General features: G+C 42.0%; 1 protein-coding gene across 1 annotated transcript in view; it reads right to left on the bottom strand.

Annotated features, from left to right (window-relative positions):
* The window catches only part of Brdt (bromodomain testis associated), a 37,808-nt gene extending 24,436 nt beyond the window's left edge, over positions 1–13,372 (bottom strand). Inside the window, exons 1-6 of the mRNA XM_027425900.2 lie at positions 13,184–13,372; positions 10,669–10,806; positions 9,406–9,520; positions 8,463–8,635; positions 7,238–7,588; positions 437–565 (exon numbers count right to left, since the gene is read on the bottom strand). Coding sequence (XP_027281701.1) covers positions 437–565; positions 7,238–7,588; positions 8,463–8,635; positions 9,406–9,520; positions 10,669–10,806; positions 13,184–13,372 — 1,095 coding nt within the window. The remainder of the gene's footprint in view (positions 1–436; positions 566–7,237; positions 7,589–8,462; positions 8,636–9,405; positions 9,521–10,668; positions 10,807–13,183) is intronic.
* Between the last annotated feature and the right edge of the window lie 13,493 nt (positions 13,373–26,865).

Here is a 26,865-nt window from a genome sequence, read left to right as displayed (position 1 = left end):
TTAGGACACCAGAAGAAATGCAAGAGGATGCTTCTGTCTATCTGTTGTCTGTCTCAGTGAATTTTCTCCTCACTTCTCAGCAGTACCAACCTCTCCCATTACCTAGGGAACCTTTGTTCAAAGGCTGGGGAGTTAAAGTAAGCCATATCACATATATTCTACCTTTCAGTGAGTCAAGACTGGGACCTTTTCTAAAGCAGGACAGGTGCTCAATCGACCCCACAAGGAATGGACCGGGCTCTCTCACTAACGATTCATCAATTTCTTCTGCAAAGTAGGCAACTTCATTTAAAAATGTGCAGCTAAAAAGGTTATAGCTTAAAGGATAAATGTCCACAGTTTAATAAGTCGTTTGTAAATTGTTTGGTACTGTTTAAATGGAGGCGCCCTGTGCCTCTTGGGGAAGCACTCTCTGTGAGTAAGAAGACCCCCTTACCTGGAGCATTCGAGCCATTGACACGACTTCATGATCTGGAGGATTATATTTGTAGCAGTTCATAAACATTAATCTGACATCTGCGGCAAATTCATACGCATCCTTATATTCTTGGTTGTCCATTTTCCCCTAATTAAGGAAAAATTAGAAGGATTCACAAACAACTAAAGTCAATTCACATGAAACAATTTAGACATATAGGGAAGTGCAGAAAAATAACACAGAGAAAATACTTTCAACTTCCGGATAAGATGGTGTACTAGCAGTTTCCCTCTGTGACAGGAAAACAAAAAATTAGACTTTGTTCCAAGGAGAGGTAGAACTTTGGAAAAATCATAAACAAAATGATAGGGCAGCTGAGAACTATGGAGTTACAGATGGACAACACAGCAAAAAGAAGCCAAGGCTAATACAGGCCCAGCAATATGGTTCCCTGGTTAGGGAAGAGGAAGCAGAAGCTATAGCCAAAAGATAAGTCAGGTGACCCATTGAAAAGGATACTGGGTGGTTCTATCCACAGGACAAACCCACAGCTCTCATGAGCCTCAAATCCAGCTGTGGCCCTTATTGAGACAGTGAATGGCCTTTTATGCAGGAGGGGAAGCTGTGGAGAGAAGTCCCCTGACTCAGAGGGCTGTGGCCTAAGTCCTGTTAGAGTTTGAAGTCAGTCTGTCATAGCTCCACGGTGAGAGTCCATCTAGGAAGCAGTTATGGACAACAGGTGGGCAATATACTGACTAAGAGTACAAGTGACAGGAGACGACTTGGCAGTGAAGCATAGAGAGCATTAGCCCCAGCCTAGGTCCCTGGAGAAGACCTCCACAACTAAAGATAACTGTAGCTGATACCCTGAGACTGAAGTCAGTGGGGAGATCAGCTTGGGGAGTCACCTATCTGCCATGAGGTTCGTGTACCTGCTCCAAGAACTCTTGTTGGGAGCAATTTCCAGGGAATCCAGGAACCGGGAGCTCCTGTCTGCATTGAATAGCAGATGCTAACTGATTTGCTATTGAGTGACATGGCCTCAGTGGGAAATGTCTCCTAGTTTGCATCTCTATGGGCCTAAGCATCTGAATAGGCCTGCACCTGGGTGGAGGTTGAGGTGTGTAAGTAACAAGTGAGGACAGGGGTAGGGGCCAGTGAGGAGAGAGGAGAAGAGAAGCACAGGAGTGGTCTCCTCATGGCCATGGAAAGATGATTAAGAAACAGTTGAAAAGATGGTAAATAAAGAAAAGACTCTAGTTTTACACCATGGAACTGAGAGCTCTTTAAAGATGACAAGATGCCTATGTTTGATCTTTATCGCCACTGGGTTGCTAGGAGTTTCCAGGTCCACCCCCCACCACCACCCCCCACTCAGGCAGAACTTCATGGCTGTCGTGGCTTGGAGCTGAGACATGCCAGGTCACGACAAACTCTGCAGCTACAGTGGACAAATCTGGTGTCTGTAGCCACATCTCTCTAGCAAGTGACTAAGGCTTGTGGAGTTTGAAAACGAAGGCAGGCCTGCCTTTGCAGATCTCAGCACTGGTTGTTTTGCCTTCTCCCAGTGTTCTTGGAAGAAACTCTTGGGCCAGGAACTAGAGAGTTTCCAAACCAGTAGGAGAACCTGCCCAGTCCACAGACTAATTACAGTGTTCAGTTTGACAGCAGAGACCCCTGCTGAGACAAAGGCAGGAAGTTACTAAGGTGAGGGCAGCTATGATGGACATAACTTGAGTCCAGTGTAGAGTCCACAAAGTCAGCTGACCTGTCCCTGCATATTGTTAGCCATTTCCAATTCCCAACGGTCAGGAAAGAAGCCAACACTTTTGCTTTGCCTGGCCACCACCTTGGCACATGCGTGCTATGAATCACTCGTACTAGTCAGAGGACAACCCATGGGAGTCTCAGGAGTAAAGCTCAGGCTATCAGGCCTGATGGCCAGTTTACCTGCCAATCCATCCCTCTATTCCTGTGGTTTTTCTGACTTTTAAGAAAAGCTTTTGTTTTTAATTCATTTTCACATGGATTATCTAATTTTGTTACCTTTTTAAAAATTACTAGTCCTCTTTTTCCTTTTATGCTTCCAGTAGAACTGATCTTAACTGATTTATTTAAAAAAACCTTGATGTTATTTTTCTATTCCACTCATATTGTATAACTGCTATTTATTTTCTTGTTATTGAGTAATTTTTTTCATTTTTTATTTCCCCCCAATGTGTCCTTTCCTCCTTCAGCACATTCTTCTTCCTTTGTGTCTTATCCTTGCTTCTATTTCTCCTCTTTCTCCACCCCCTCCCATAGCCTCGTGCATTGGCTATTTTCACATTTAATTATTGTTTTTAATTTTAAGCATAATGTATATTAGCTTTGCCATTTTCTGTTTCCTGACTATTAATTAGTCAATTTTCACTGTACTTCTATATCATGTTTAAAAGTTGTTTTCCCCTTTCCTAGCAGTGTGGGGAATTGAGCCCTAAAGGGCCGTCTGTTCACTAAGAGAAAAAAAAAAAACAAATTAAACTCAGGATACCAAACAAACAGATGTACAAATCACAACATACAGAAATGCACAGCCTCACAAAACCAGTAGAAAGCAAGGTGGCGTCTCCAAAAAGAATGTCACTTTCCTCAGCTGCTGAACTCAAAGATACTGAAGGGAGTAGGACACTGTATGAAGATTTCAAAAGTTTACTAGTGAAAGTGTTCTGTGACCTTAAGGAAGACACAAAAACAGAGAAACAAAGGAAAGAAGAAACACTAAGAAGGGACGGATAACCCCAACATTTAAGATACAACAGACCTACAGCCAGCTTTATACTATGTAGGGAACAGATCAATTTCCAGTAAGATAAGGAAGAAAAAAAGGGAACCCACTCCTTCACTCCCATTCAATATAGTGCTTGAGTCTTAGCTAGTGCAGCGACTGAAGAAAATAAGACAGGTACAAGCAGGGAAGGAGGAGGAGAGTGTTCATGATCCTACGCTTAAAGGCCCCCAAGACGCTACCAGAAAACTTTCAGGCCTCATGGACACTGTAAGCAATGAAGTAGGATACAGCAGTGACACAGGAAACCAGCAGCTTTTCAGCACACCAATAATGAACTTACAGAGAAGGAAACTTCCTCCCTCCCTCCCTCCCTCCCTGCCCCCCCCCTGTGTGTGTGTGTGTGTGTGTGTGTGTGTGTGTGTGTGTGTGTGTGTGTGTGTGTGTGTGTGTGTGAGGGGCTCCCACTTCAAAATATAGCCATAAAAATCATTCTTTAAGAAAGTACTCTAACAGTTCAATAAAAGAGAAGCAAGAGTGGATGGTTTGTATTGTGTGGTGCCAGAAAGCTTTGTGAAGTGAAGGAAACTCTCAGCAGAGTGAAGAGATACCCCATTGAATGGAGGAAAACCTTGGCTGACCATACCCGAGACTGCTAGACAGAGGGTTAGTTCTAGAATCTATAGTCACCCACACACACATATATGCACTCAAAACAAACCCGTCCCATCATTTAAAACAGACAGACCAGTGATTTAATGGACAGTTCTTCAAGGAAGAAAACCAAATGGCCAATAAATATCTGAAAATATGTTCAATGTCTTTATCCATCTGAGGAAGTAAAACTAAGACTACAAGGATTTTCTATATTATCGGTCAGACTGGCTATTATCCAGAAAACAAACAGCATATGCTGGGAAAGACACAGGAAAATAGCAACTCTTATACATTGCTGGTGAAAATGTAAAATGGTATAGGCTTTCTGGAAGTTAGTCTGGAGTGTCCTCAAAAACAAAACAAAACAAAAGAAAACGGAAAAAAAAGAACTGCCATTCATAGCCAGCATGTGAGTACAAAGGACTGTATCGGTATCCCAAAGACACTCGCACATTCATGATTATTGCTATTCTGGGAATGACAGACAAGCTGTGCAATCACCTGAGATGTTCATCTATAGATGATGGAGAAAATGTGGCACACACAAAACAAGATTGTATTCCTCTATAAAAAGGAATGAAATTTTAAGTTTAGGAGGAAAATGGACAGAAAAGGACTCAGAAAGACAATTATCATGTTTTCTCTCACATGAGGAATCCAGATTTAAATTTGTATTCATTTGTGTTAACATGTACAGTAAGAAAATAGAAAGGAACTAAAAAGAGGTTGGAGAAAGAGAAAGGCAACAATGTAATGTTTTGAAAGCAGCACAAGAGAGAAAGATGCTGTGTGACAGAGTTCAAGTGGGGGTTTTTTGTTTTTTGGTTTTTTTGTTTTTTGATTAGGGAAAGGGATCATAAAAGGGGGAAAGGGGAAGGGGAGAGTGTCCTCCAGGGACAAGAGTGGAGGGTGGAGGAGGAGGGGGGAGGAAGGGGGAAGGAGGATGGGAGGTGGGCAGGGCCTTTTAAAAGAGAACATAGTGAATGTGCACAGGTGGTGCTCTTAGTGGCTGCAGCTGAGGGTGTATCTTGTCAGAACCCAAACACTAAAAGGTAATGGAATATGCTACGTGAAAGGAAAGAGGGAATAAGGGGTGAGAAAACAGAAGTCACAGGGTTGTACAGAGGCAACAAATAAGAACAACATATGATGATGTGAATGTAAGAAAATGTCATCGCCAGCTTGGTGCACAAATGTGTAAACTCAGCTCTTGGGAGGTAGATCAGGAGGGTCAGTCAGTTCAAGGTCCTTCTCAGTTATACAGCAAGTTTGAGGTCAGCCTGGGTTATATGAAACCCTGTTTCAACAAACAAATGAACAAAAGAAGGAGTCACAGGAACTCCTTTCTTCATATGCTAACCAGAGAGCAAACAAAGTGGAGGGAGGCAGGGAGGGAGGACATTTACCTAAAAAAAAAAACAAAAACAAAAACAAATATCAAACACGGTGCTATTTATCAAATTTTGCACTTGGAAAAGAAATCAATGAATGTTTACAAGAGAATGAAGAGGCATTCAAGGCAAAATGGATGGGAAAACAGTGTTTGCAGACGGTCCAGGCTGAGCAACTTTACAGGAAGAAAGCAATGCAAAGATGTAACAGACATGGGTTACAGGTTCAGGTAGCTGCATGAGAAAAGAGGGTGGGATGTAGAGTAGACATTATAGACAAAACAAAAAACAAAAAAAAAAACAAAAACAACAACAACAACAACAACAACAACAAAAACCTAGAAAGCAAAGCCATTGATCAAAATTTGTGCATTAATGGATAATTCACAGACCAATGAACAGGTGAATTACCCAAGGGTGGCCTTGAACTCACAGAGATCCATCTGCCTCTGTCTCCCAAGAGCTGGGATTAAAGGTGTGCATCACCACTGCCTGGCTTCTATGGCTAATTAATGTGTCTTTCTTTGCACTCTGATCTTCAGGCAAGCTTTATTTGTTAAATCATAAAATATCACAATATGTTGTGCATGTGTATGCCTGGTATCTAAGGAGGAAAGAAGAAGGCACAGGGTCTCCTGAACTGCAGTTAAAGATAGCTGTAGGCCACTACATTGTTGCTGGGAACTGAACCCAGGTCCTTTGCAGGAGCAGTAAGTGCCTTTAACCACTGAGCCATCTCTAAATCCCCAAGAATGTCATTTTCTACCAATCACATCAGTGACAATTGAGAATGATTTCAGAGATGAATTAAAGTTGACATTGTCCTGTTCTTGGAGCCCTCTAATAGCCTTCTAACCTGTGTGTACACAGCTCCTGAAGATGACTTATGTTTAATGGGTATTCTTCTGAGTCCCTACAGCAGCTTCCTTAAGACCCAGGTTTCCCTCACATCCTCCATACGTGTACATTCATACAGAGATACTGTTCTGAATTGTTTTCTTTACCTCCTGTCCTTTTTATAAGTTACTTTCTCCACTTGAAATACCTTGTAGCTACAAACTATTTATCTTCACAAGTGGCTATTTCAGCTGGTGCTCCTTTTTTGTTTCTTTGTTTTTTAAGACAGGGTTTCTCTGTGTAGCCCTGGATGTCTTGGAACTTGCTCTGTGGACCAGGCTGGCCTCAAACTCACTGAGATCCACCTGCCTCTGCCTCCTGAGTGCTGGGATTAAAAACATGTGCCATCACTGCCTGGCCAGACAGTAATTTTTAACCTTGGGTTTGAGTTTGCATATGTGAGAAAGTAAAAAAAAAGTGCTATTTTAATACACAACTGTTAAAAACTTATGGCATGAGTCCTCAGACTTAAAAAGGTTAATTTCTAGTACAAGATAGAAAAATCAGAAGCTGGCTAGAGAGAGGAAGACAAATTATGTACACAGGAATGACAAGTTGCTTCATAGCAGATAGATACTAGAATGTTCTCCAAGTGTTGAGAGAAAATGACTGTCATTCTGAATTCTATATTCAGTTAAAGAACCATTCATGATTCTTCTACATATAAACTGAATTTGCTATCTATAAATCTTTAAAGAATAGCTACTGAGTTTGAATGTCAACTAATAGAACAAATTCAGAGGGGGACAGCAGAATACAAGAAATGAGGGCAAACACAAAGTTTAGTAGCATGTTAACAAACTTTACTATATTGATAAAAATGATGGAACAAAACTGTGCTTTAGAAGAGAACCAGGGCTGAGAAGATGCTGTCAAGACTGAGGGCCCTAGTTCCATCTCCACTGGCCTGTCAAGTGGATGTGGTTACAGGAAAAATGAAAAGATGTATTTAAAACGTCCCAATGATCCACTTCAGGTGCTAGAATTCTGGTGATGTAATTTTCTTCACAATTTTCTGGACATTAGATTAGCTTTCTTTGCAATGATGAAACACTTTTATAATCAAGAAAAGAAAAGCAAGCTCTTCCCACTCAGGCAGTATGTTACCTTGATAGTGCCGAGGTCCATGGGGTTTTTGACAATGTCATAGTAGTTGTGGAGTCCCAAGGCATCAGCGTCCACAGGGTTATAGAAGGGCCATGCATAGGACAAATGTTTCTTCGCAAGCATTTCTTTAAGGATCTCACTGCAGTACTTTAATTGCTCAGTTACTTTGACTGTTTTTAAAACTCTGAGTTGCTGCTGAGAGTCTGGCAAAACATTCTTCAGTGAGTTTTCTTTTCCTGGCATAGTCACAGGCTTTGATTCTCTGAGTGCCGGAGGAGACTTGCTACTTGTTTTAACTATGGAAGTGGTAGGAGTTGTTGTGTCTGCTCTCCTCTTCACGCCCTTTGTGACCTGAAGAACAGTTCAACAAGAAGTGACCCTTAAGGAGGTGTCATCAATCCTCTATGAGAGGATTTTCACACACTACTGTCAGTCTATGCATTAAATATTAGTCAAGCTTAATTCCCCTTTTATAGACAAAACAAATAGCTCTGATGTTCCCTTCCCACATCCCAAAGAACAATCTTGCACAAATCTTAAAGACAGATGAAAGATGGACAATCAAAGGCATAGTTACAGCATTAATAATACAATTTTAAAGCACAAACTGCACACACACACACACACACACACACACACACACACACACACACACACACTTGTGTCAGGTATGGTCGCATGGCACACAATGTTGGTAGACGAGGCATAAGAGTGAGGATTCCAACATAAAAAGGTCTACTAGTAGTGAGATCTTGTCTCAAAACAAAAAAACTATGTACAATTGTAATTGCTACATTAAAGAAAACAAAAAAGCACCAATGTAACCATGGATAACTTGTTTTTCTTGTTTTTGAGAGGGCTTTCTCTGTAGCCCAGTTTGTGATCTCTGCCTTAACCTTTTCGATGTTAGCACTAGAGGACCACACCACCAAACCTGGCTCAAGGCAAACAGCTTTTAATAGCAATATCATCAAGATACTAAAGTGGTTCAAATTCTACTTAAGAAATTTCTAAAATTTGGTTAATACTACTAGGTCTTTGTCCACGACATGCATATAGACAGGTACTCAGCACTCATATCAGGCTCAAAACAGCCTATAACTTCAGCTTCAGGGTTTTATGTCTCTGCTATCCTCCATACACATGTGATTTATATTCACACACACATATATATTTACACACACACACACACACACACACACACACACACACACACACAACTTACTTGGACCACAGTCTGTGAGTCAGAGGTGAGGGGAGCCTCCTGCACCATGTTTAAGGGAGAGAGGGCAATCTCAGGAAATCCGGAAGGAATCTCTTGCTGCTTAAATACATTTTCTGCCGCTTTGGAGGGGATTTGCTCCTTAGCAGAGGAAGCTGCTGTCTGTTGTTGAGTATCTAGTAGGTGTGAACCACAGTCAGACACCTGATAAGCACACAACACCATTTCCCACTTCCCACTCTACTCTAATTCAGTTGGCAAAGTGAGCCCAGCACACTATTGCTGATAATCTGTTCCTAATTGGTCCAAGATGCTGAAATTCTGAAATATCAAAGTCCTTAAAGCCGAACCCGCCCCCCCAAAAAACACCAAAATCTCTAAAATATAATTTTGAAAAGGTTAAATTGAAGCCAGGTGTGGTGACACACCCCTTTAATCTCAGCCCTGGGAAGACAGGACAGGCAGAGCTCTGTGAGTTTGAGGCCATCCTGGTCTACAGAACAAGTTCCAGGACAGCCAGGGCTACACAGAGAAACCCTGTCTCTAGAAACAAAAAAGAACTGGGTAAGGTATACAGCTCAATCAGTAAAATATTTTCAATTAGAGGGGAGAGAAACTGAGTCTTAAACCCATAGCATTTCATTCTTAGCTGTAGTCCTTTTGACAATCTGTGTCCTCTTATCCAGGACACAAGAGCCACCGAAAACAGCAATTAGATAAATATCATCATGTGACATGAAACATGACAGCCAGCTTTTTAATTAAGGTGGAGGAGACTGTTTAAATGCTGTTCCAAAAGAATTGGATATAAAAGGACTTCCACATGTCTATGTACTTTGAAGGAACTTGTTTTTATTTATGTTTGGTGTGCACACACACACCCACCCACACACTTGTGCATACACACTCTGTGAGAGTCAGTGCCAGCTGTGCACTCTGGTCTTACCTTTCTTTATTCTTTCCTTACCGCCCACAACTTGCTCTTCTTGCGGCATTTGAGATAATTTCTGCAGAAATAACTTCTCTAGAGCTTGAGCCATGAGAACTATGTCATCTCCAGGCTAGAAAACACGTTGAAGATACACTAAGATATACAGGGTAATTGCTGGCTGTGCCGTCTCTCTTTATAGAGCAGGCTACTGCACTCTCAGATAGGACTATCTCCTCTATTGAGAAAATAGTGAAGCAGAAAAGAGCTTAAATTCTAGCATGTCTTGCCTTGAAAAAAGATCGGAGTGATTTTTCTAGGTCTGAGGTGACTCAAGTGTAGCTGACTGGCTTTGAAATCTGCTCCCCCTGCCATGTTCCTCTAGCATTACCTCACTGCTTAGGAAAAACATCAACCACAAAGTAGGTTTAAAGAACAGCAGCCTGACAGATACCCTGGAAAAAATGACTCTACTTTGATGGGCTCAGTCCTCAGCACTACGGAGGATGTTATGTAGTTCGTTACTTAGGCAATGGGTAGGAAATTAAAGCAAGATTAAATTAAATGTGCCACCATTTTATCACTCATAACTAAAACACCAAGAGGACCTCAGAGGGTCAGACCATCAGGGCTACTTCTCTTTCTTCTCAAGATAGGGCTCACCCTGTACCCAAGCTGTCCTTAAACTCACAAAGTCTCCTGCCTCACTGGGTTATAGGTGAGTTACCAGTCTGATTTTGGTATTTTTTAAGCATAGGCCATTTCAGCTATTCAGGCAAAAATACAGTCAATAGGCTAAGAAAAATTAATCAAATAGACTGAAATATGAAATTTATGAAATCCATTGAGAAACAACTTACTTAAAATATGCAAATGCAAATTGGGGTCAGTGAGGGGGTTCAAATTTGGCAAAACACTTGTTGTACAAGCCTAATGACCCTAGTTCCACCCCATAGCCCATAGGAGGAGGAGAGAACCAACTCCTGAAAGCTGTTCTCTGGCTTCTACACAAGCTCACACACTAAACGGATAATAACAATTACAAAACAGCACACCTAGTAAAGACACATAAGTTAAACATGAGGGATGTGCCTATCTATAACCCTAGTGCTCTAGGGGCTGAGGCAGGAAGATCTGGAGGGCAACTTGCATTGCACATGGAAACCTTGTTTCAAACTGCCTCTCCTCTCCAAAACAACACATAAACTGTTCCTAATCAGGAACTGGAATTCTTGTATACATAACAGCAAAGAATAGGCAGTGTAATATAAGTTTACATACCTTGTTGTATAAATAACAGTTTGAAAACATTGTATTGAAGTCTTCTATGCATTCGGAAGCCTTCACATAATACTTATTTTCCAATCTCTTCTTAATTGTATTTAAATCCATTGGGGTTTTTATGATGGTGTAATAGTCCTACAGTTTTGAAGAAGTTATATTATGAGAATGAGGCTGGGGTTGTAGTTCAGTGGTAGAGAGCTCATATAACATCACAAGACACTGGGTTCCATCCTCAGCGCTACAATAAATAAATAATAATAATAATAACAATAATAAAAACAGAGAGTGGAGGTGTATCTCAGTGGCAGGCATTCCTGTTTAGTATGCTTGAGGCCTTGGGTTCAGTATGGTACAACCACACATAAATAACTATTGACTTAACAATTCATGAACTGTAAACCTATGACTAAGGAGTGCACATGGTTACCTTTTGTTAGAGGCTCAACCTGGAAGCCAGAGCCTTCACTAGTGACAACCGGAGACAGTTGTCATAGCGTCACTTTTCAGAGGAAAGAAAAGGCCACTGAAGGCTGACACAGGCCATGCTCATGAGGTGGCTCAGAGGGTAAACGTGCCTGCCACTAAGCTCAACCACCTGGCTTGGTCCCCCCAGGACCCACATGGTGGCATCTACTACAACTGACTCCCAAAAGTTGTCCTTGGTACATGCACATACTGACATTCAAGCAAATAATGGAAAAAATTAGGAGATTGGCAAAGGCAAGATTTAAAACGTTTAGTTTTGAAAAATGTAAAAAGAAGAGAAGAGAATTTGTGGAATCTGGCAGGCTCAGAGGAAAGTTCTGTTCCCTGACTCACCGACTACTCCCTAGATCGCTTTAGTACTACAAAAATGATTAAAAACTTCAAGTGAAACCTAAAGATGAATGTGACATGTGATACAAATAAGACTATTAAGTAGTGTGAGGAAAACCTTCTGGGAGGAGGTAAAGTGTCAATTACTCTTCATCAGAAAGCTGCCATGACATGCTATGGCAAGAAACATTACACTGTTATCAAGAACTGTTAAAATAAGAGTGCCAACACTCAGAATATTAACTTTGGGAGTTGGGAAGAACGCTTAGGACAGTCTTCAAGGGTGTTGAATAATCAAGTGTCTAGTTATGTATATTTTATAATATTAAAGATTAAGTTAAAACATTTTGTGTGTATGGGTGCTTTGCTTGTATGTCTATCTGTGGAGCAAATGTGTATCTGGTGCCTGTAGAGACCAGAAGAGGGCACTGGATCCCTGACATCCCCATTACATACCCATCAGTTCTCACTAGATCCCTGGAACTGGAGTTACAGACAGTGGATGCCTCAATGTGGGTGATGGGAATTGAATCTGGGTCCTCTGGAAGAGCAGTCATTGCTCTTAATGGCTGAGCTATCTCTTCAGCCTCAACTAATCTTATAGTTGTAGGATTTTTCTCTTTAAAATCAAAATACCCAGATAGACAAACAAAGAGGCTAACAGGTTATGGACCAGGAAGATGGTAAAAGTACTAGTTGTGCAAACCCTATGGTCTGAGCTTGATACCCTGGAACTACAAAAAAAGAAAAAAACAATCCAGCTGTGGTGGTGCACATCTGTAGTCACAGAACTCCTGTGGTGAGGTGGGAGGCAGAGGCAAAGCTATGCCAGTTAGCCTGGCATGCACAGTACAGCAGCAAAGAGTTGGACATTGTCCTCTGACCTGTGAGTGCCTACGCTTCAATACAGTTGTTAGAGTTTAAAATTGCTTCCTCTGAAGCTTACCTCTGAAGGGAGGTTATCATCCTGGACTTCCCAGTATTCTCTGAGAAGGACTTAGAATTCAAAGGGGGCTAGAATTTCCATCATAGAAAAATGTCGGAGTTGCTTCTAGGAGAGCGTCCTCTATGTTTCCTCCCTTTCCATCACTTCCCTTTATGAGACCCTGTGCAGTTAGGTGGGTGGGATGGGGGCTCTGACACCTGCAGGCACTGGAAGTGAATTTGGCTGCTGCATCTTGGTGATAGTTCTCTTATATTTTGGCCGGGCGTTGGTGGCGCACGCCTTTAATCCCAGCACTCATGAGGCAGAGGCAGGTGGATCTCTGTGAGTTTGAGACCAGCCTGGTCTACAAGAGTGAGCTCCAGGACAGCCTCCAAAGCCACAGAGAAACCCTGTCTCGAAAAACCAAAAAAACCAAAAAAACAAAACTGCATCTGAAAACCTTGTATCTTAATGCTGGTTTTGCTCTTTTCTGATCCACTTTGCTTCAGGACTCCTAGAAGGTTATCCTCCTGTTTAGATTCCCAACACCCTAGGCCTGGGCCAGTGAGATGGCTCAGCAGGCAAATTGCTAATCCTATGGGTCTGACATCCTGGGGTAGAAGGAGACAAATGAAACTCCCAAGTTGTCCTCCACATGTATCTTGAAACACACACACACACACACACACACACACACACACACACACACACACACACACACACACACACCACACAGAGGAATAAAAATTAACATGTCATAAAAATGCTTACAGGCAACTTTAGTTTCACAGCATCCACAGGCTGTTGGAAAGGCCATGAGAAACTATGCTTCCACAGAGCCTTCAGGACAACTTTCTGTAGGAACTGCAGCTGATTGGTCAGGCGCCCATTTTTCTTGGCATTTATGTACTCTGGTGGAGGTGGGTTAACAATTGCTGTCTGTCGACTTGGCAGAGACATTATCGACCACTTCAGATCCTGGGATTCTAATGTTGCCTATAAGTACGTGTCCTGAAAAATACAAAACCAAGTACTTTAAAAGCTGCTGTTTGTAAGAGCCCAGAGGGTTTATTCAAGAGAAAGAGTGGCTTTTGTTGTTTTGTTTTCTGGGTTTTGGAGTCAGGAGCCTGGAGCTTACTACATAGGACACCACCATGCCTGGCTTTGTGTTGCTGCTACTGCTATTGTTCTGGGACAGGGTCTCATGTCTTATTTTGTATGTAGTCCAGGATAGCCTCAGATAAGACTTTCCTGCTTAGCCTCCTGAGTGCTAGGATTGCAGGCACAACAATCACACACAGCTAAGATACTCTATTTCAAAACACATTTTAGTTGTTTAAATGTATGTTTACAAATATCCAGGCATGGTGGTGCATACCTTTAGTCGAAGCACTAAGGAAGAAGGCAGAAACAGGTGGATCTCATAAGCTCAAGACCAGCCTGGTCTATCTACAGAGTGAGTTCCAGGTTAACCAGGCTAGATAGTGAAATCCTGTCTCAAAAACAAAAACATCCTCTCCTCTAAAACCCCCCACCACATCTTAGGCCAGGAACAAAAGGAAAAATGACAAACTTTTAACAAATACTAACCTTTTTTATGCAAATAGTATACATTGTTTCATTATGTATGTTTTAGTCTTAGATGGTTTAAATTATTTCCACACTTCACAGAATTTCTTTCTGTTCTTCAAAAATACAAATTGAGGTCTTAGCAGGAAAAGTCTACAAATTCCTAATAAAAAGAAGCACCGGGAGTGTTAAAGGGACCATTGGGGTATAGATAATCCTGTAATTGTTCATTGAATTTGGGGGTAAAGGATTTTTTGGCTAATCCTCCCCCCAAATTTCTCACTAATTTAAACAAAGCCATTTATTTAAAATCCCAATTCATAAGTTGTGCTCTGGCCTTTGCATGCACACTCTAAATACACTCATGTGTACACACATGGTCTAAAAACAATGTTTTGTCCATCAAGATGGCTTAGCAGGTAAAGACTCTTGCTGGCAAGCTTGATGACATGAGTTTGATCCCTGAGTTCCACAATATGGGAGAGAACTGACTCTTGACATTTGTCCTCTGATCTCCACATATGATCCATGGCACAAGCACACACACATATGGAGACACAAAATAAAAACCCCAGTTCAGGGCCTGGGAGCATACCTCAGTGGCAATACATGGGCTTAGTTAGTGCAAGGCCCTGGTCCAATCCTCAACATGAACAGCAGTGAGAACTAAAATAAGTAAAGTGGAAAAAAATGCATTAGGGAGAGAAATAAATGCATAGTGTTGCAATGCAGGTCTTTGGTGCACACTATTCTAAGATGCCTGGACCAAATGCTAGGAATGTGCACAGTTCCTCATGCCAGTAAGCAAAAGGACAAGTAGCTAACTGTCCACTTTTAGACCTGTAAAAACTAAGCCAGAGCCACACGCATGAAATCAACCATGGTTTGCCACTGCTGCCTTATTTTACTTGTGGTAAAATCCATCTTAGCTATTTTAAATCCACAGTTCAATATTATTGCATATATTCAGGGTTTTCTGAAACCAGTCTACAATGTCTTCATATATCTTCATGTTTACAAAAATCAAATCCTATAGCCATCAAACAATTTTCACCCCCGATTCTTGTCTTCCCCCACCCTTGGCATCGACTACTCCTATTTCTGTCATTATTTTGGAAACAAGGTCTCTCTCTACACTTAGGAGAGCCTTGAACTGATTCTCCTGCCTTGGTTTCTTCAGTAGCTATGGTTACAGCCTGCAGCACCATACCCAATGCTCAATTGTTTCTACGACACAGCACTCTAGATATATGTGGAATCACACAGCATTCATCCTATGTTTTATAATTACATTGTGTGTGGTGTGTGTGTGTGTGTGTGTGTGTGTGTGTGTGTGTGTGTGTGTGTGTAGGCATCATTTCTCTTCTTCCACTGTGTGAGTCCCAGGGATCAAACTCAGGTCATCAGGCTTGGCAGCAAACACATTTACCTGTGGAGCCACTTTGTAGGCACATTATATATTTTACTTAGTTCAAAATCCTCAAGATTCATCCATGTTTACAGAATATGTAAGATTTTCTTTCCCCTATTCTCCTTTGAAACAGGGGCCTTGCCACTCCCTCAACTATGTTCACAGCGGCTATACATAATAGCCAGAACCTGAAAACAACCTAGATGCCTCTCAACTGAAGAATGGATAAAGAAAATGTGGTACATTTACACAATGGAGTACTAATCAGCTGTAAAAAAACAATGACCTCATAAAATTTGTAGACAAATGGATGGAACTAGGAAAAAAATCATTATGAGTGAGGTAACCCAGACCCAAAAAGACACAGTATCTACTCACTCTTAAGTGGATATCAGAAGTAAAGTATAGGATAACTAACTTACAATCCAAGTCCCAGAGAAGCATAACAAAGAGGGCCCAAAGAAGGATGCATGGATTTCTCTGGAAGGGGAGATCTGGGTAAATTGGGGGCAGGTGGTGAGGTTGTGGGTAGGGGAACTTAAGGGAGCAGACTAGGCCTGCTGGATGTGGGAGGTGAGTTGGGGGCAGAACTGATGGGGGGCATTTCAGGGTTAGGGAGAAACCTGGTGCCAGGGAACCCCCCCAGGAATTTACAACAATGATACCAGCTAAGACTCATAACACAAAATAGTGGAGAGGGTGTCTGAACTGGCCATCTATTGTAATCAGATTGGTGACTATCCTAATTGTCAAAGAGCCTTTATCCAGTAACTGATGGAAGCAGATGCAGAGATCCACAGCCAAGCACTAGGCAGAGCTCCCAGAGTCTTGTTGAAGAAAGGGAGTAGGGATTGTACTAGCCCTGGGAGGAGGCAGGGTGTCAAGGTCATGATGGGGGAACCCACAGAGACAGCTGACCTGAGCACACAGGAGCTCATGGACTCTAACAGTCAGGGAGCTTCCATGGGACCTAACACTCTGCATGCATGTGACAGTTGTGTAGCTTGGTCTCTTTGTAAGGCTCCTAGCAGGGAGATCAGGACCTCTTCCCATGCTGAATTACCTTGCCCAGCTTTGATGCCGCAGGGAGCTAGGTCCTGCCTCAACTTTGTGTGCCAGTGCTGTGTGCAAGCCCACGGGAGGCCTGCCCCTGTCTGACTGGAGAAGGAAGAGGAGTGGATGGGGAGGGAGGTGGATGGGCGGTGGGAGGACAGGACAGAATTGTGGTCAGCATGTAAAATAAATGAAAACAATATTTTAAAAAGAGAAATAGGGGTCCTGCTATGTAGCCAGGATTAGCCTTGAATTTGCAACTCTGCTGTTTCAGCTTCATCAGACTGGGATCATAGGTGTGCGCCAGCTTCCACACCTCCCAACACATCCTTTTTTGTAGTGCTGTAGTTTGAACTTAGGGCTGTGTTCATGCTACATAAGAATCCTACCACTGAGCTACATATGACCCCAGTCTCAGTTTCCTTTCTTTTAAAGCTTGCATTTTCATTTATTATTTATATGCAGATGTGTGTTTGAGTATGTAGCCATATGCACAGGTATCCTCAGAGGCCAGAAAAGGGCAGGAAGGCATTGGGTGATAAGCCATTTGACATGGATGCTTGGAATTTAACTCTGGAAGTGCAGCAAGAACCAAGAACTCTTTTTTGTGTAGCCCTGGCTGTCTTAGAACCCATTCTGTACACCAGGCTGGCCTTGAACTCAAGAGATCTGCCTGAGTGCTGGGATTACAAGTGTGTGCCCCACCCCCAGCTAGGAACTTCTACCCGCTAAGCCACCTTTCTAACCCTTCCTTTTAAAGCTGGGGACATCGCGGATCAGCTAGTGCATTTTGTTTACCCTCATCCACCAGCATCCAACAGGTCGCCCCACCTTTTGGAGACTGTACACAGTGCTCAATGAACACACTGATATTCAGTGTTGCTGTGGACACAGACATAAAATCCTTCAAGCCTGTGCTCATCCTCCTCTTCCTTTTTTAAAGAAATGTTGGTTGTATAACCAGAGTACAACAAAAGGACTGCTGGATCACATGGCAATTGTTTGTCTTTTCTTTCCTTCTAGAGTATGAGAATCAGTTTTAGTTTCTGAAGTTCCCCTCCGTTCCTGATGTTCAGCCAAGATGGATGACAACCACATTGAAATGAATTTGAAGTCATTATCAATCTTACAGCTCACTCCATCTCATAATTTACTTCTCTTGTATTATATGTAACACTTCAACCCTGCCATAGACACAGCATTATTTCCTATGTATTATACTTCATTGGCTTTTTTCCTCATTATGTTTATAAAGCTTATTCAGGTGTTGTTTGCTTATTTACATTGATGTACACTGATTTACTGTGGTAGAAATGTTCTTTTCTTTCCTTTTTAGTTTTCTAGAAGCAGGGTCTCACTGTGTAGACCAGACCATCCTCAAACTTGCAGGAAGCTTCCTGCCTCAGCATCCCAAGCATAGAAATTATAGCACGTTCCGTCACACCTACCTTGTTTTATTTGAAACTTTAGGGTTGTTTGGCACTGCTGTTAGATGTGAGGTGTGTGTGTGTGTGTGTGTGTGTGTGTGTGTGTGTGTGTGTGTGTGTTTGTGGTATCTGTGTGTGTATGTGTGTTTATGCCATGTATAAACCCAGAAGTGAAGTTACTGAATCATATGCAGCAATTCAACCTAAAAGATACCACCTGCTTTCCAAAAAGCACGCAAACCAACCTGAAGCGGCTTCACCTCTGTGTGGGCCTCTGGTCCTGCTACCACATTAGACATCAGTAGGTACACAGGAGGCTAACGTGTGATGCTCATTGCTATCTCTGATCAGTGATATGAAGCCCTTTTATGTTTCCTGGCCACATGTACATTGTGCATCAAGCACATCGGAAGCATTAACTATTTTTTCTTTACCAGGTGTCTTTAACCATCTTCATATATTTTGAGCACAAAACCTGTGTTATGTACTACAAATATCTTCTCCCAAGCTGTGGCTTCCATAGTGTCCTCTTCTTCTTGGGTTTTGAGACAAGGTCTCATGTAGCCCAACTTAACTTCACGAAGCTGAGTATGATCTAGAACTCTTGGTCCTATTGCTTCTACCTCCCAAGCACTTGGACTGTGGAGTGGAAGCTTACCTCGAACTTATTGTATGGTCTAGGATGATTTGCAATTCCTAACGTTTTTGCTTCTACCTCCCAATTGCCAGTCTTATTATGTAGCCCAAAAGGGGCCTCAAACTCAAGGGGAGCCTCTGCCTCAGCCTCCCAAGTACTGGGATTATGGGCATGAAACACTCTCCCCTCTTAATGGTGTCTACAGAGGAATGGGAGGGTCTGTTTGTGAAGTACATTTATCTAATTAAAATAAAAGGTGAATATTAAGTCTCTTGGGGGAAGTAACTCTTTTGAAAGTGTCATCTGTTACATCTTAAAGTGTCAATGAGAAGGAAGCCTAGACAACCAGCTTTAAAAGTTATTTTTTATTGTATGAGCATATGCATGGCTGCATATGTGTACACAGCATGCATGTGCTGGTGAGAGGGTAACCTGTAATCAGTTCTCTCCATCATTTGGGTTCTGGAAACATAAGCCTGCCTAATAGAAGGTACCTTTACCTGCTGAGCCATCTCACCAACCCCAAAGTTCTTATATATAATAAATTTACTAAAAAGTCCTTTTGCCAGCTTCTTTTGAAAAACAAATCTATATCTCCTTAATCTAACTGTATGAGGAATTGCAGGTGCGGCTCAGTGGAAGAACACTCAACTTGCATATAAGGCCCCAAAAGTTTGCTCCCCAGTAATAGAGACACACAATCCTAAATTTGCTCATGATTGATAAGGTACTGTAAGTGATCATATATATTAGCCACCTCCAAGTGCCTGACATCTGGCTACATGTGGCTAGTACACTGGACAGTGCAGACACAGAACATTTATTATAAGAAACTACAGGAGCTGAAGAGATGGCTAGGTAGTTAAGGGCATGTACTGCTTTTCCAGGACCCTGGTTCTGGCATCAGGTAGCTCACAACATGACTCCAGCTCCATGGCATCCATCAACCTCTTCTGGACTCTGTGGGTACACGCACCCATGTTATACACACACACACAGAGATAAAAAATAAAATGAATTTAAAGCATCATTAAAAAGAAAGAAATTGAAGGGACTGGGGAGATAGCTCAGTCAGTAAAGTCACTAAAAAGCAGATAGTGGTGGAGGGAGCCTGCTTGAATCTTAGTGCTGGGGAAGTGACACAAGAGGACTTAGGGCTCTCTGAATACTCACTCTAGCCGAAGTGGTGAGTTCCAGGCCAATGAGAGATCCTGTCTCAAGGTGGATAACGTATATAAGAATGACATCCAAGATTGTCCTCTGGCCTCTGTGGTGGTATATTATTTATGGTTTGCCCAAAGATCAGAGAAGCAAAGCAGCCAACTCACTGCCTCTTACCTCTACACCTCAGCTCAGACCAAAGGTCGAACCTCAGACTGCTCCTGACTTCACTGCTCCTCAGATTCACTCAGACTGCTATGCTCTCCTCAGTGTGGCTAGAGACGAACTCTCAGACTGAATGCCTCTACCTTCTGTGCCTCTCAAATCCTGGGATTAAAGTTCTGATTCACTCTCCAGTAGCACAGGGTGGTCTTGGACTCAGAGATCCATCTGGCTTTCTCCTGAGTCCTGGGATTAAAGGTGTGTGCCTGACTTCAATGGCTAAGTAGTATGGTTGCTTTGCTATTTTGATCTCTAGTGGTTAATACCACCACAAGCCTACACATGCATGGGGAGACAGACAGACAGACAGACAGACAGACACACACACACACACACACACACACACACACACACACACACACAAAACACCCCAAGGAAACTAAAAACAATCCTGAGTAATAAAAGAACTGTTAGGGTTATTAACACTATCTCTAATCTTAAATTGTCATTATAGAGCTATAGTAATAACAGGATGACACTAGTATTAAAACTGAGACATTGATCAATGAAAACTGAATTGAAGACTCAGACATAAATCTACACACCTATGGACCCCAGCTATTTCATGAAGGAACCAGAAATACCCACTGGGTAAAGAGCATCTTCAACAAACGGTGCTGGTCAAACTTGATGGCTGCATGTAGAAGAACATAAATCCCTTTGTTTGTTTGTTTGTTTTTTGCTTTTCAAGACAGGGTTTCTCTGTATCTGGAACTAGCTTTGTGAATGCAGAGATCCACCTGCCTCTGCCTCCTCAGTGCTGGGATTAGAGACAGCACTACTACCCAGCTCAAATAGATCCACATTTATCACCCTGCACAAAACTCAACTCCAAATGGATCAATCAAGCACCTCAACATAAGGCCAGATACCCTGCCTGAACCTGATAGAGGAGAAAGTGGTCAACAACCTTGAACTCAATGGTACAAGAGAAGACTTCCTGAGCAGAGCACCATTAGCACAGGTGTTAAGATCAGTAATTAATAAGTGGAATCTCATGAAACAGAGACGTTTCTGTGGGATAAAACAGGAAAAAGTGGAAGCCCATGGAATGGGAAAGATATTTATCAACTCTACACATCTGACAGATGGCTAATATATAAAATACATAAAGAACTCAAACAACTGGACATCCAGAAAACAATCCAATAAAAATGCAGATCTAAACAGAAAATTCTCAAAAGATGAAACACAAATGGCTGAGAAACACTTAAAGAAATGTTCAACATCCTTAGCCATCAGGGAAATGCAAATCAAAACGACTCTGAGATTCAGTCTTACACCTGTCAGAATCAACAGCATGAATGACAGCTCATGCAGGAGAGGATGTGGGGTAAGGGAACACTCATGCCTGCCAATGGGAGTACAAACGTGGACAGCAGCTATGGAAATCAGTGTTGTGGATTCTCAGGGAGCTAGAGTAGATCTCCCTCAAGAACCAGCTATTCCAGTCTTTGACATATACCCAAAGGACTCTACTTCCTACTGCAGGGACACTTGCCTAACTATGTCACTGCTGAGCTATTCATAATAGCCATAAATTAGAAACAGCCTACATGTCTGTCAATGATGGATGGATAAAAAACTTAATATAAGTACACAATGGAATATTAATCGGCTGTTAAAAATGAAATAATGAATTTCACAAGCAGATGGATGGAGATAGAAAAAGAATTGTTCTTAGGGAGGTAGCTCAGACCCCAGAAGACAAATATGGTATGTATTCACTTCTATGTGGATCTTGCTATTAAACCTTCTGTAAGCAAGGCACAATCTAAGTAACCACAGAGTTTGTGAGGGACAGACCTCCCTAGGAAGGAGAAATAGAATACAGTCATGGATGGATGGTGGGAAGAAAGGGCAGGAGCAGGGAGGGAAGAGGAGCACAAGGTGGAGGAGATAACAGGAGGGACAGCTAAAACTAAGCGCCATTTGAGGAGTTGTATGGAGATGTCATAGAATACAGCAGAAGCTTCTTAAAGATGGCAAGGCCTGCACAAGTCTCATCCAGATGGGGTCCCAGCACTGAGGGGGAAGTAGACACTTGCCCCTAACCCTAACTCAGAAGTTACCTCCGATTAATAACCACCTGCAAAGAAATGTCAGTTTCCTTCAAGGGAGTAAAACTCAAGCCACTCTTAAAAGAGGCTCCACATTCAGATAAACTCAATAGTACATTGGAGGGTTTTTAGCTCATAACTCTTTGGGCAAAACTGTTAACCTTGTTGATCTTTTGCTTACATTTTACAGTCTATGACTTCATTTTTTATGGGCTGTCTGTGTGTACAAATGTGTGTTTCAGCTTGTGTGTGTGTTTCTTGTGCTTTCCTTTGACTCTTTTCCCCCATGCCTTGCTTGTTTTGCCCTTTCTGGTTTGCTTTTATTTATTTTATCTTTTATTATAATTATATTACTATTATTTTTGTTATTATATCTGTTTTCTAATGAAAGTGAGAAGAAAGGGTGTGGATTTGGGTGAGTGGGGGCAATGGGGAGGATCTGGGAGGAGCTGGGGGAGGGGAAACTGTAATCAGAATATATGGCATGAAAAAAATCTACTTTCAATATAAATAAATAAATAAAATTTAAAATGACCTGCTCAGGAATCCTAGCCTGAGAAATTAGACCAGAAAGGAAGGAAGGAAAGAAGGAAGGGAGTGAGGGAGGGAGAGAGAGAGGAGAGAAAGAAGAAAGAAAAAGCATCTATCCAAATTGAAAATCAAGATGTGAAATTTTCACTGCTGATGGTATAATCTGGCATATGTTAATCATGTTTTTTAAGAAGAAAAATCTTAAATGTTCTACCCAAAAGCTATCTGTAAATTCAGTAAAGTTGTAAGAAAAAGATAATCAACATATAGGCAGGCATGGTGGTTCATGTCTGTATTTGGAAGGCAGAGGCAGTAGAACTTACTCAAGTTTAAGGCTAGCCTGGTCTACATAGTTTGTTCTATATAATGAGATGGCATATAAACCATTTTAAATAATTTAAATATAAGCCTACAAAATCCAGCAGCTCAGAAAGTAGAGCAGGGGCTGGAGTTCAGCGGTGCAGCACAGGGTTGACATATGCCAGACTCTGGGCTAAATCCCACCTCCAAATCCACTATCACCACCATGAAATTAAGGAAACCATGTCATTTACAATCGCATTTAAAAGGTCTACATCTATATGTTGTCTGTGTGCGGATGCAGGTGCCCACAGAGGTCAGCCGTGTCTGTCTGGTGCCTCTGAAGCTGGGGTTGCAATCCCAGCGAGAGCAGTGTGTGCTCGTTAAGTACTGAACTTCTTCTGCAGCCCTACAACAGCTCAGTGGATGAGTGCTTGCCTAGCAGTGCAGAAATAATAAAATCCTGCAGAAGTAAAGAAGGAGGTAAAAAATCTATTTATTAGAATTTAGAGGAAATACAGATAGAAGAAATTGAAGAGGCAGAGCTTGTGAGGTGGCTTAGCCATAAAGGCACTTGATGCCAAAGCTGACCACCTATGTTTATCCTTGGGATCCATGTGGTGGAAGCAGAGAACTGGCCACTGCCAGTTGTGTTCTGACGTCCACCTTGGTGATGGCATGTGGGCTATCCCCAACAAACAAACAAGTATCTAATTAAATAAATTCAGCTTTAAAATTACAAAACAAAAAGAGAATCTTTGAAAGAAACAGGGTCAGTGGTTAAGAGAACTAGATGCTCTTCCAGCATCCACATGGCAGCTCACAGCCACCTATAATTCTAGCTCCAGGGGATCCTATGCCCTCTTTCCACCAAATGAGAACACTGCATGCATGGAAAGCACAGACATACATACACGCAGGCAAAACACCACACATTATTTTTTTTTAATTGAAGAGACAAACAAATGGAAAGATGTCCCATCCCACGTTCATGGACTGAACCACGTATGTCACTAAAATGTCCCTAATACTCCTTTTTCTTTCCCTGGGACCAGGCATGGGAGAATAGCACAGCCACAGCTAAGATTAAAGGAATTTTATGGCAAGAAGAAGGAGCTGAGGGACTGAAGAGATGGCTCAGCACTTACAAGCACTGACTGTTCTTGCAGAGGTCCTGGGTTCAATTCTCAACACCCACATGGTGTTTCACTGTTATGCATAACTCTCCTTCCAGGGATCTGACACTTCTTCTAGCCCCGGTGGGCACTGCACCGTGTGGTGTATAGACACACATGCAGGCAAAACACATATACATGTAAAACAAAATAAGGAGCATTTGAAACAGCTGGTCCATCAGACCCAGCTGCATGCTGCTAAAGTGGACAGGTGGCACAGTGTCCAAACTCTCCAACATCAGAGCTGTCTAAATATTTGCCTGTGTGCTCACTGGCATTAACCAGGCTCAGGGAAAAAATAATAAAAAAGAACCCAAAATCTATTTCAAGAAATTCTAAAGACAAGAAGTACAAGGTCCTGGAAAGCCATGTGCCACAGACTGTCCTAATACTAGAGACCAAGAAACCACAGTGGAAGTAATGTCATGGCGATAAAACACAAAACTGGCTGGAAAAAAAAATATGTTCCTATTATACAAGTGAAGTACAGATTCAATGCAATCTCTATGAAAATTCCAGTGACATAGAAATATCTTTTCTAGGGCTGGAGAGATAGCTCAGAGGTTAAGAGCACTAGCTGCTCTTCCAGAGGTCCTGAGTTCAATTCCCAGCAACCACATGGTGGCTCACAACCATCTGTAATGAAATCTGGTGCCCTCTTCTGGCCTGCAGGCCTACAGACAGACAGAACACTGTATACATAATGAATAAATAAATCTTTAAAAAAAAAGAAATATCTTTTCTATGTCTTCAGACATAGAAAAAAATTCCAAAAATAAATATAAACAAAAGATGACAAATGGCCCAAATAGTGTGTGCTACTGTCATAAAGAGAAGCACAGGGCCTGGCCTGGAGTGCCTGGAATCCAGTACTCCAGCAGACTCTCATCCTTCATCACTCACTGGGTTCCAGGCCAGCTGGGCTAAGAGTGTTTATATTCACTGCTCCTGCATAGGACCTGTGTTTCATTCCTAGAACCCCTACCAGGCAACTCACAGCCTCCTATAGCTCTAACTCTGAGATACCTGATGGCTCCATGTGCACCTGCACTTGTGTGCACATACCATACACGGACAAACATAAACATAATTAAAAAGTAATAAAGATGATCTTTACAAAAAATGAACATTAAAGTGAAAGAAATTCACCCCATTGGTTTATACTATGTTGTAAGCTTGTGATGCTAGCACAAGGGCTGGGGAGAGAGAGGGGTTCAAGGTTGGCCTCAGCTGCAGAGTGTTCAAGGTCAGACTGGATTCTACAGCTCCTCTCTCAAACAGACAAGAATTTCTAGGTGATTTTTTTTTTCAAGACAGGGTTTCTCTGTGTAGCTCTGTAGACCAGACTGGCCCCGAACTCAGAGATCTGCCTGCCTCTGCCTCCCAAGTGCTGGGATTAAAGGTGTGTGCCACTGCCCAGCTGTAGTTGATGCTTTTAAGTTCTGATAGATGTTTGTTTTCTATTCTGACATTTTATTTAAAATTTTTTTTTTTTGGTTTTTCAAGACAGGGCTTCTTGTGGCTTTAGAGGCTGTCCTGGACTAGCTCTTGTAGACCAGGATGGTCTCACAGAGATCCGCCTGCCTCTGCCTCCCGAGTGCTGGGATTAAAGGCATATTCTGACATTTTAAAAGCAATATAAAGCATAAAAATTTATATCTCTGAGAAAGAGAGCCTTTGGATATTTCAAAGTCATCCCTGATATGTATTACACACTGATTATGTATTACACAGTGTGTGCTCTAAAATGCACACACAGCTGAAAGAACACCTCAGGATAAAGCAGGAAGGAAAAGTCCTCTACTGTGTGGAGGGATGAGGCAAAGATTTTCCCATTTGAAACTAGCTAGTCAGGAAGCCAAGGCAAGGAACTCTGCTGTAGGCCAGGAATTGCAGCCAGTGTAGGCAGCTCAGTAAGTAAGACCCTGTATCCTTTAAGGGAAGGTGGCTGAGGACAAAAGATACAGTACAATGGTAAAACATTTGCTTGGCAAATATAAGGTTTGTTCCTAAGCCCTGGAAAAACAACAGAAACCAAACAAAAGCCCCAAACTATCCAATTTTTTGTTCGTTTCTTTAAAAAAAAAGGTTAAGATTACCAACTATGATCTGCATGGCATTAACTGTGTTGCCCTGCATATCAGTCACATGGAATAGAGCCCATGAAAGAATGAAAAATAACTTAGCCTTAGCCTGTTTTACATTAGTTTAATTTATTGAGGCTTGAACTTGCATTTGGATACCAGCTGGCTCTAGGCTGATGGGACAGAGCTCCCCTGCCTCTGATGCTCTTACCCAGACACTAAATGCTGCATCCCCAAAGGAGTAGCCTCTAGCATGTCAAACCTGCATTTAATCTCAAGAACCCTTGGGTATAGAGCAAGCACAGCCTTAGAGAAAGCAATCTCTCCAGAATTATATCCGGCTTCAGTTAAGACAATGTTCACCACGATACAGTCTCAGCATCCAGTTTTCCCTTCCGCCTCTCCATGCAGTGTCAGGAACTTCCTGTCTGATAACTCTTAGTCTCCCTGAGGCTGGTGGCCAAGGATAGCTATGCTAATTAAATAACTGTGAGATTTCCTAAAGGGTGTGGTGGCACATACCTTTAATCCCAGCACTGGGAGGCAGAGGCAGGCAGATCTGTGAGTTCAAGGCCAACCTGGTCTACAAACTGCCTTTTGGAACTGCCAGGGTTGATCCACAGAGAAACTCTATCTCCAAAAACCAAAAGTAAATAAAGAAAAACTTTGTGAAACCTTAAAATTTCTGTCCAATGTGGTGGCATGGACCAGGATTCCCAGCGCTAGGAGGCTGAAGCAAGAGGGCCCCAAGTTAGAGGCCAATCTGGACTACATAACAGACCTGTCTCAGAACAAAGCAAACTTCTTCCCTTCAAGACACAGT

Source organism: Cricetulus griseus, chromosome 7 (assembly GCF_003668045.3).
Source record: "Cricetulus griseus strain 17A/GY chromosome 7, alternate assembly CriGri-PICRH-1.0, whole genome shotgun sequence".
NCBI classification, from domain to species: Eukaryota; Metazoa; Chordata; class Mammalia; order Rodentia; family Cricetidae; genus Cricetulus; species Cricetulus griseus.
The sequence above is the reverse complement of the archived record's forward strand: the minus strand, read 5'-3'. Positions and strand labels throughout refer to the sequence as shown.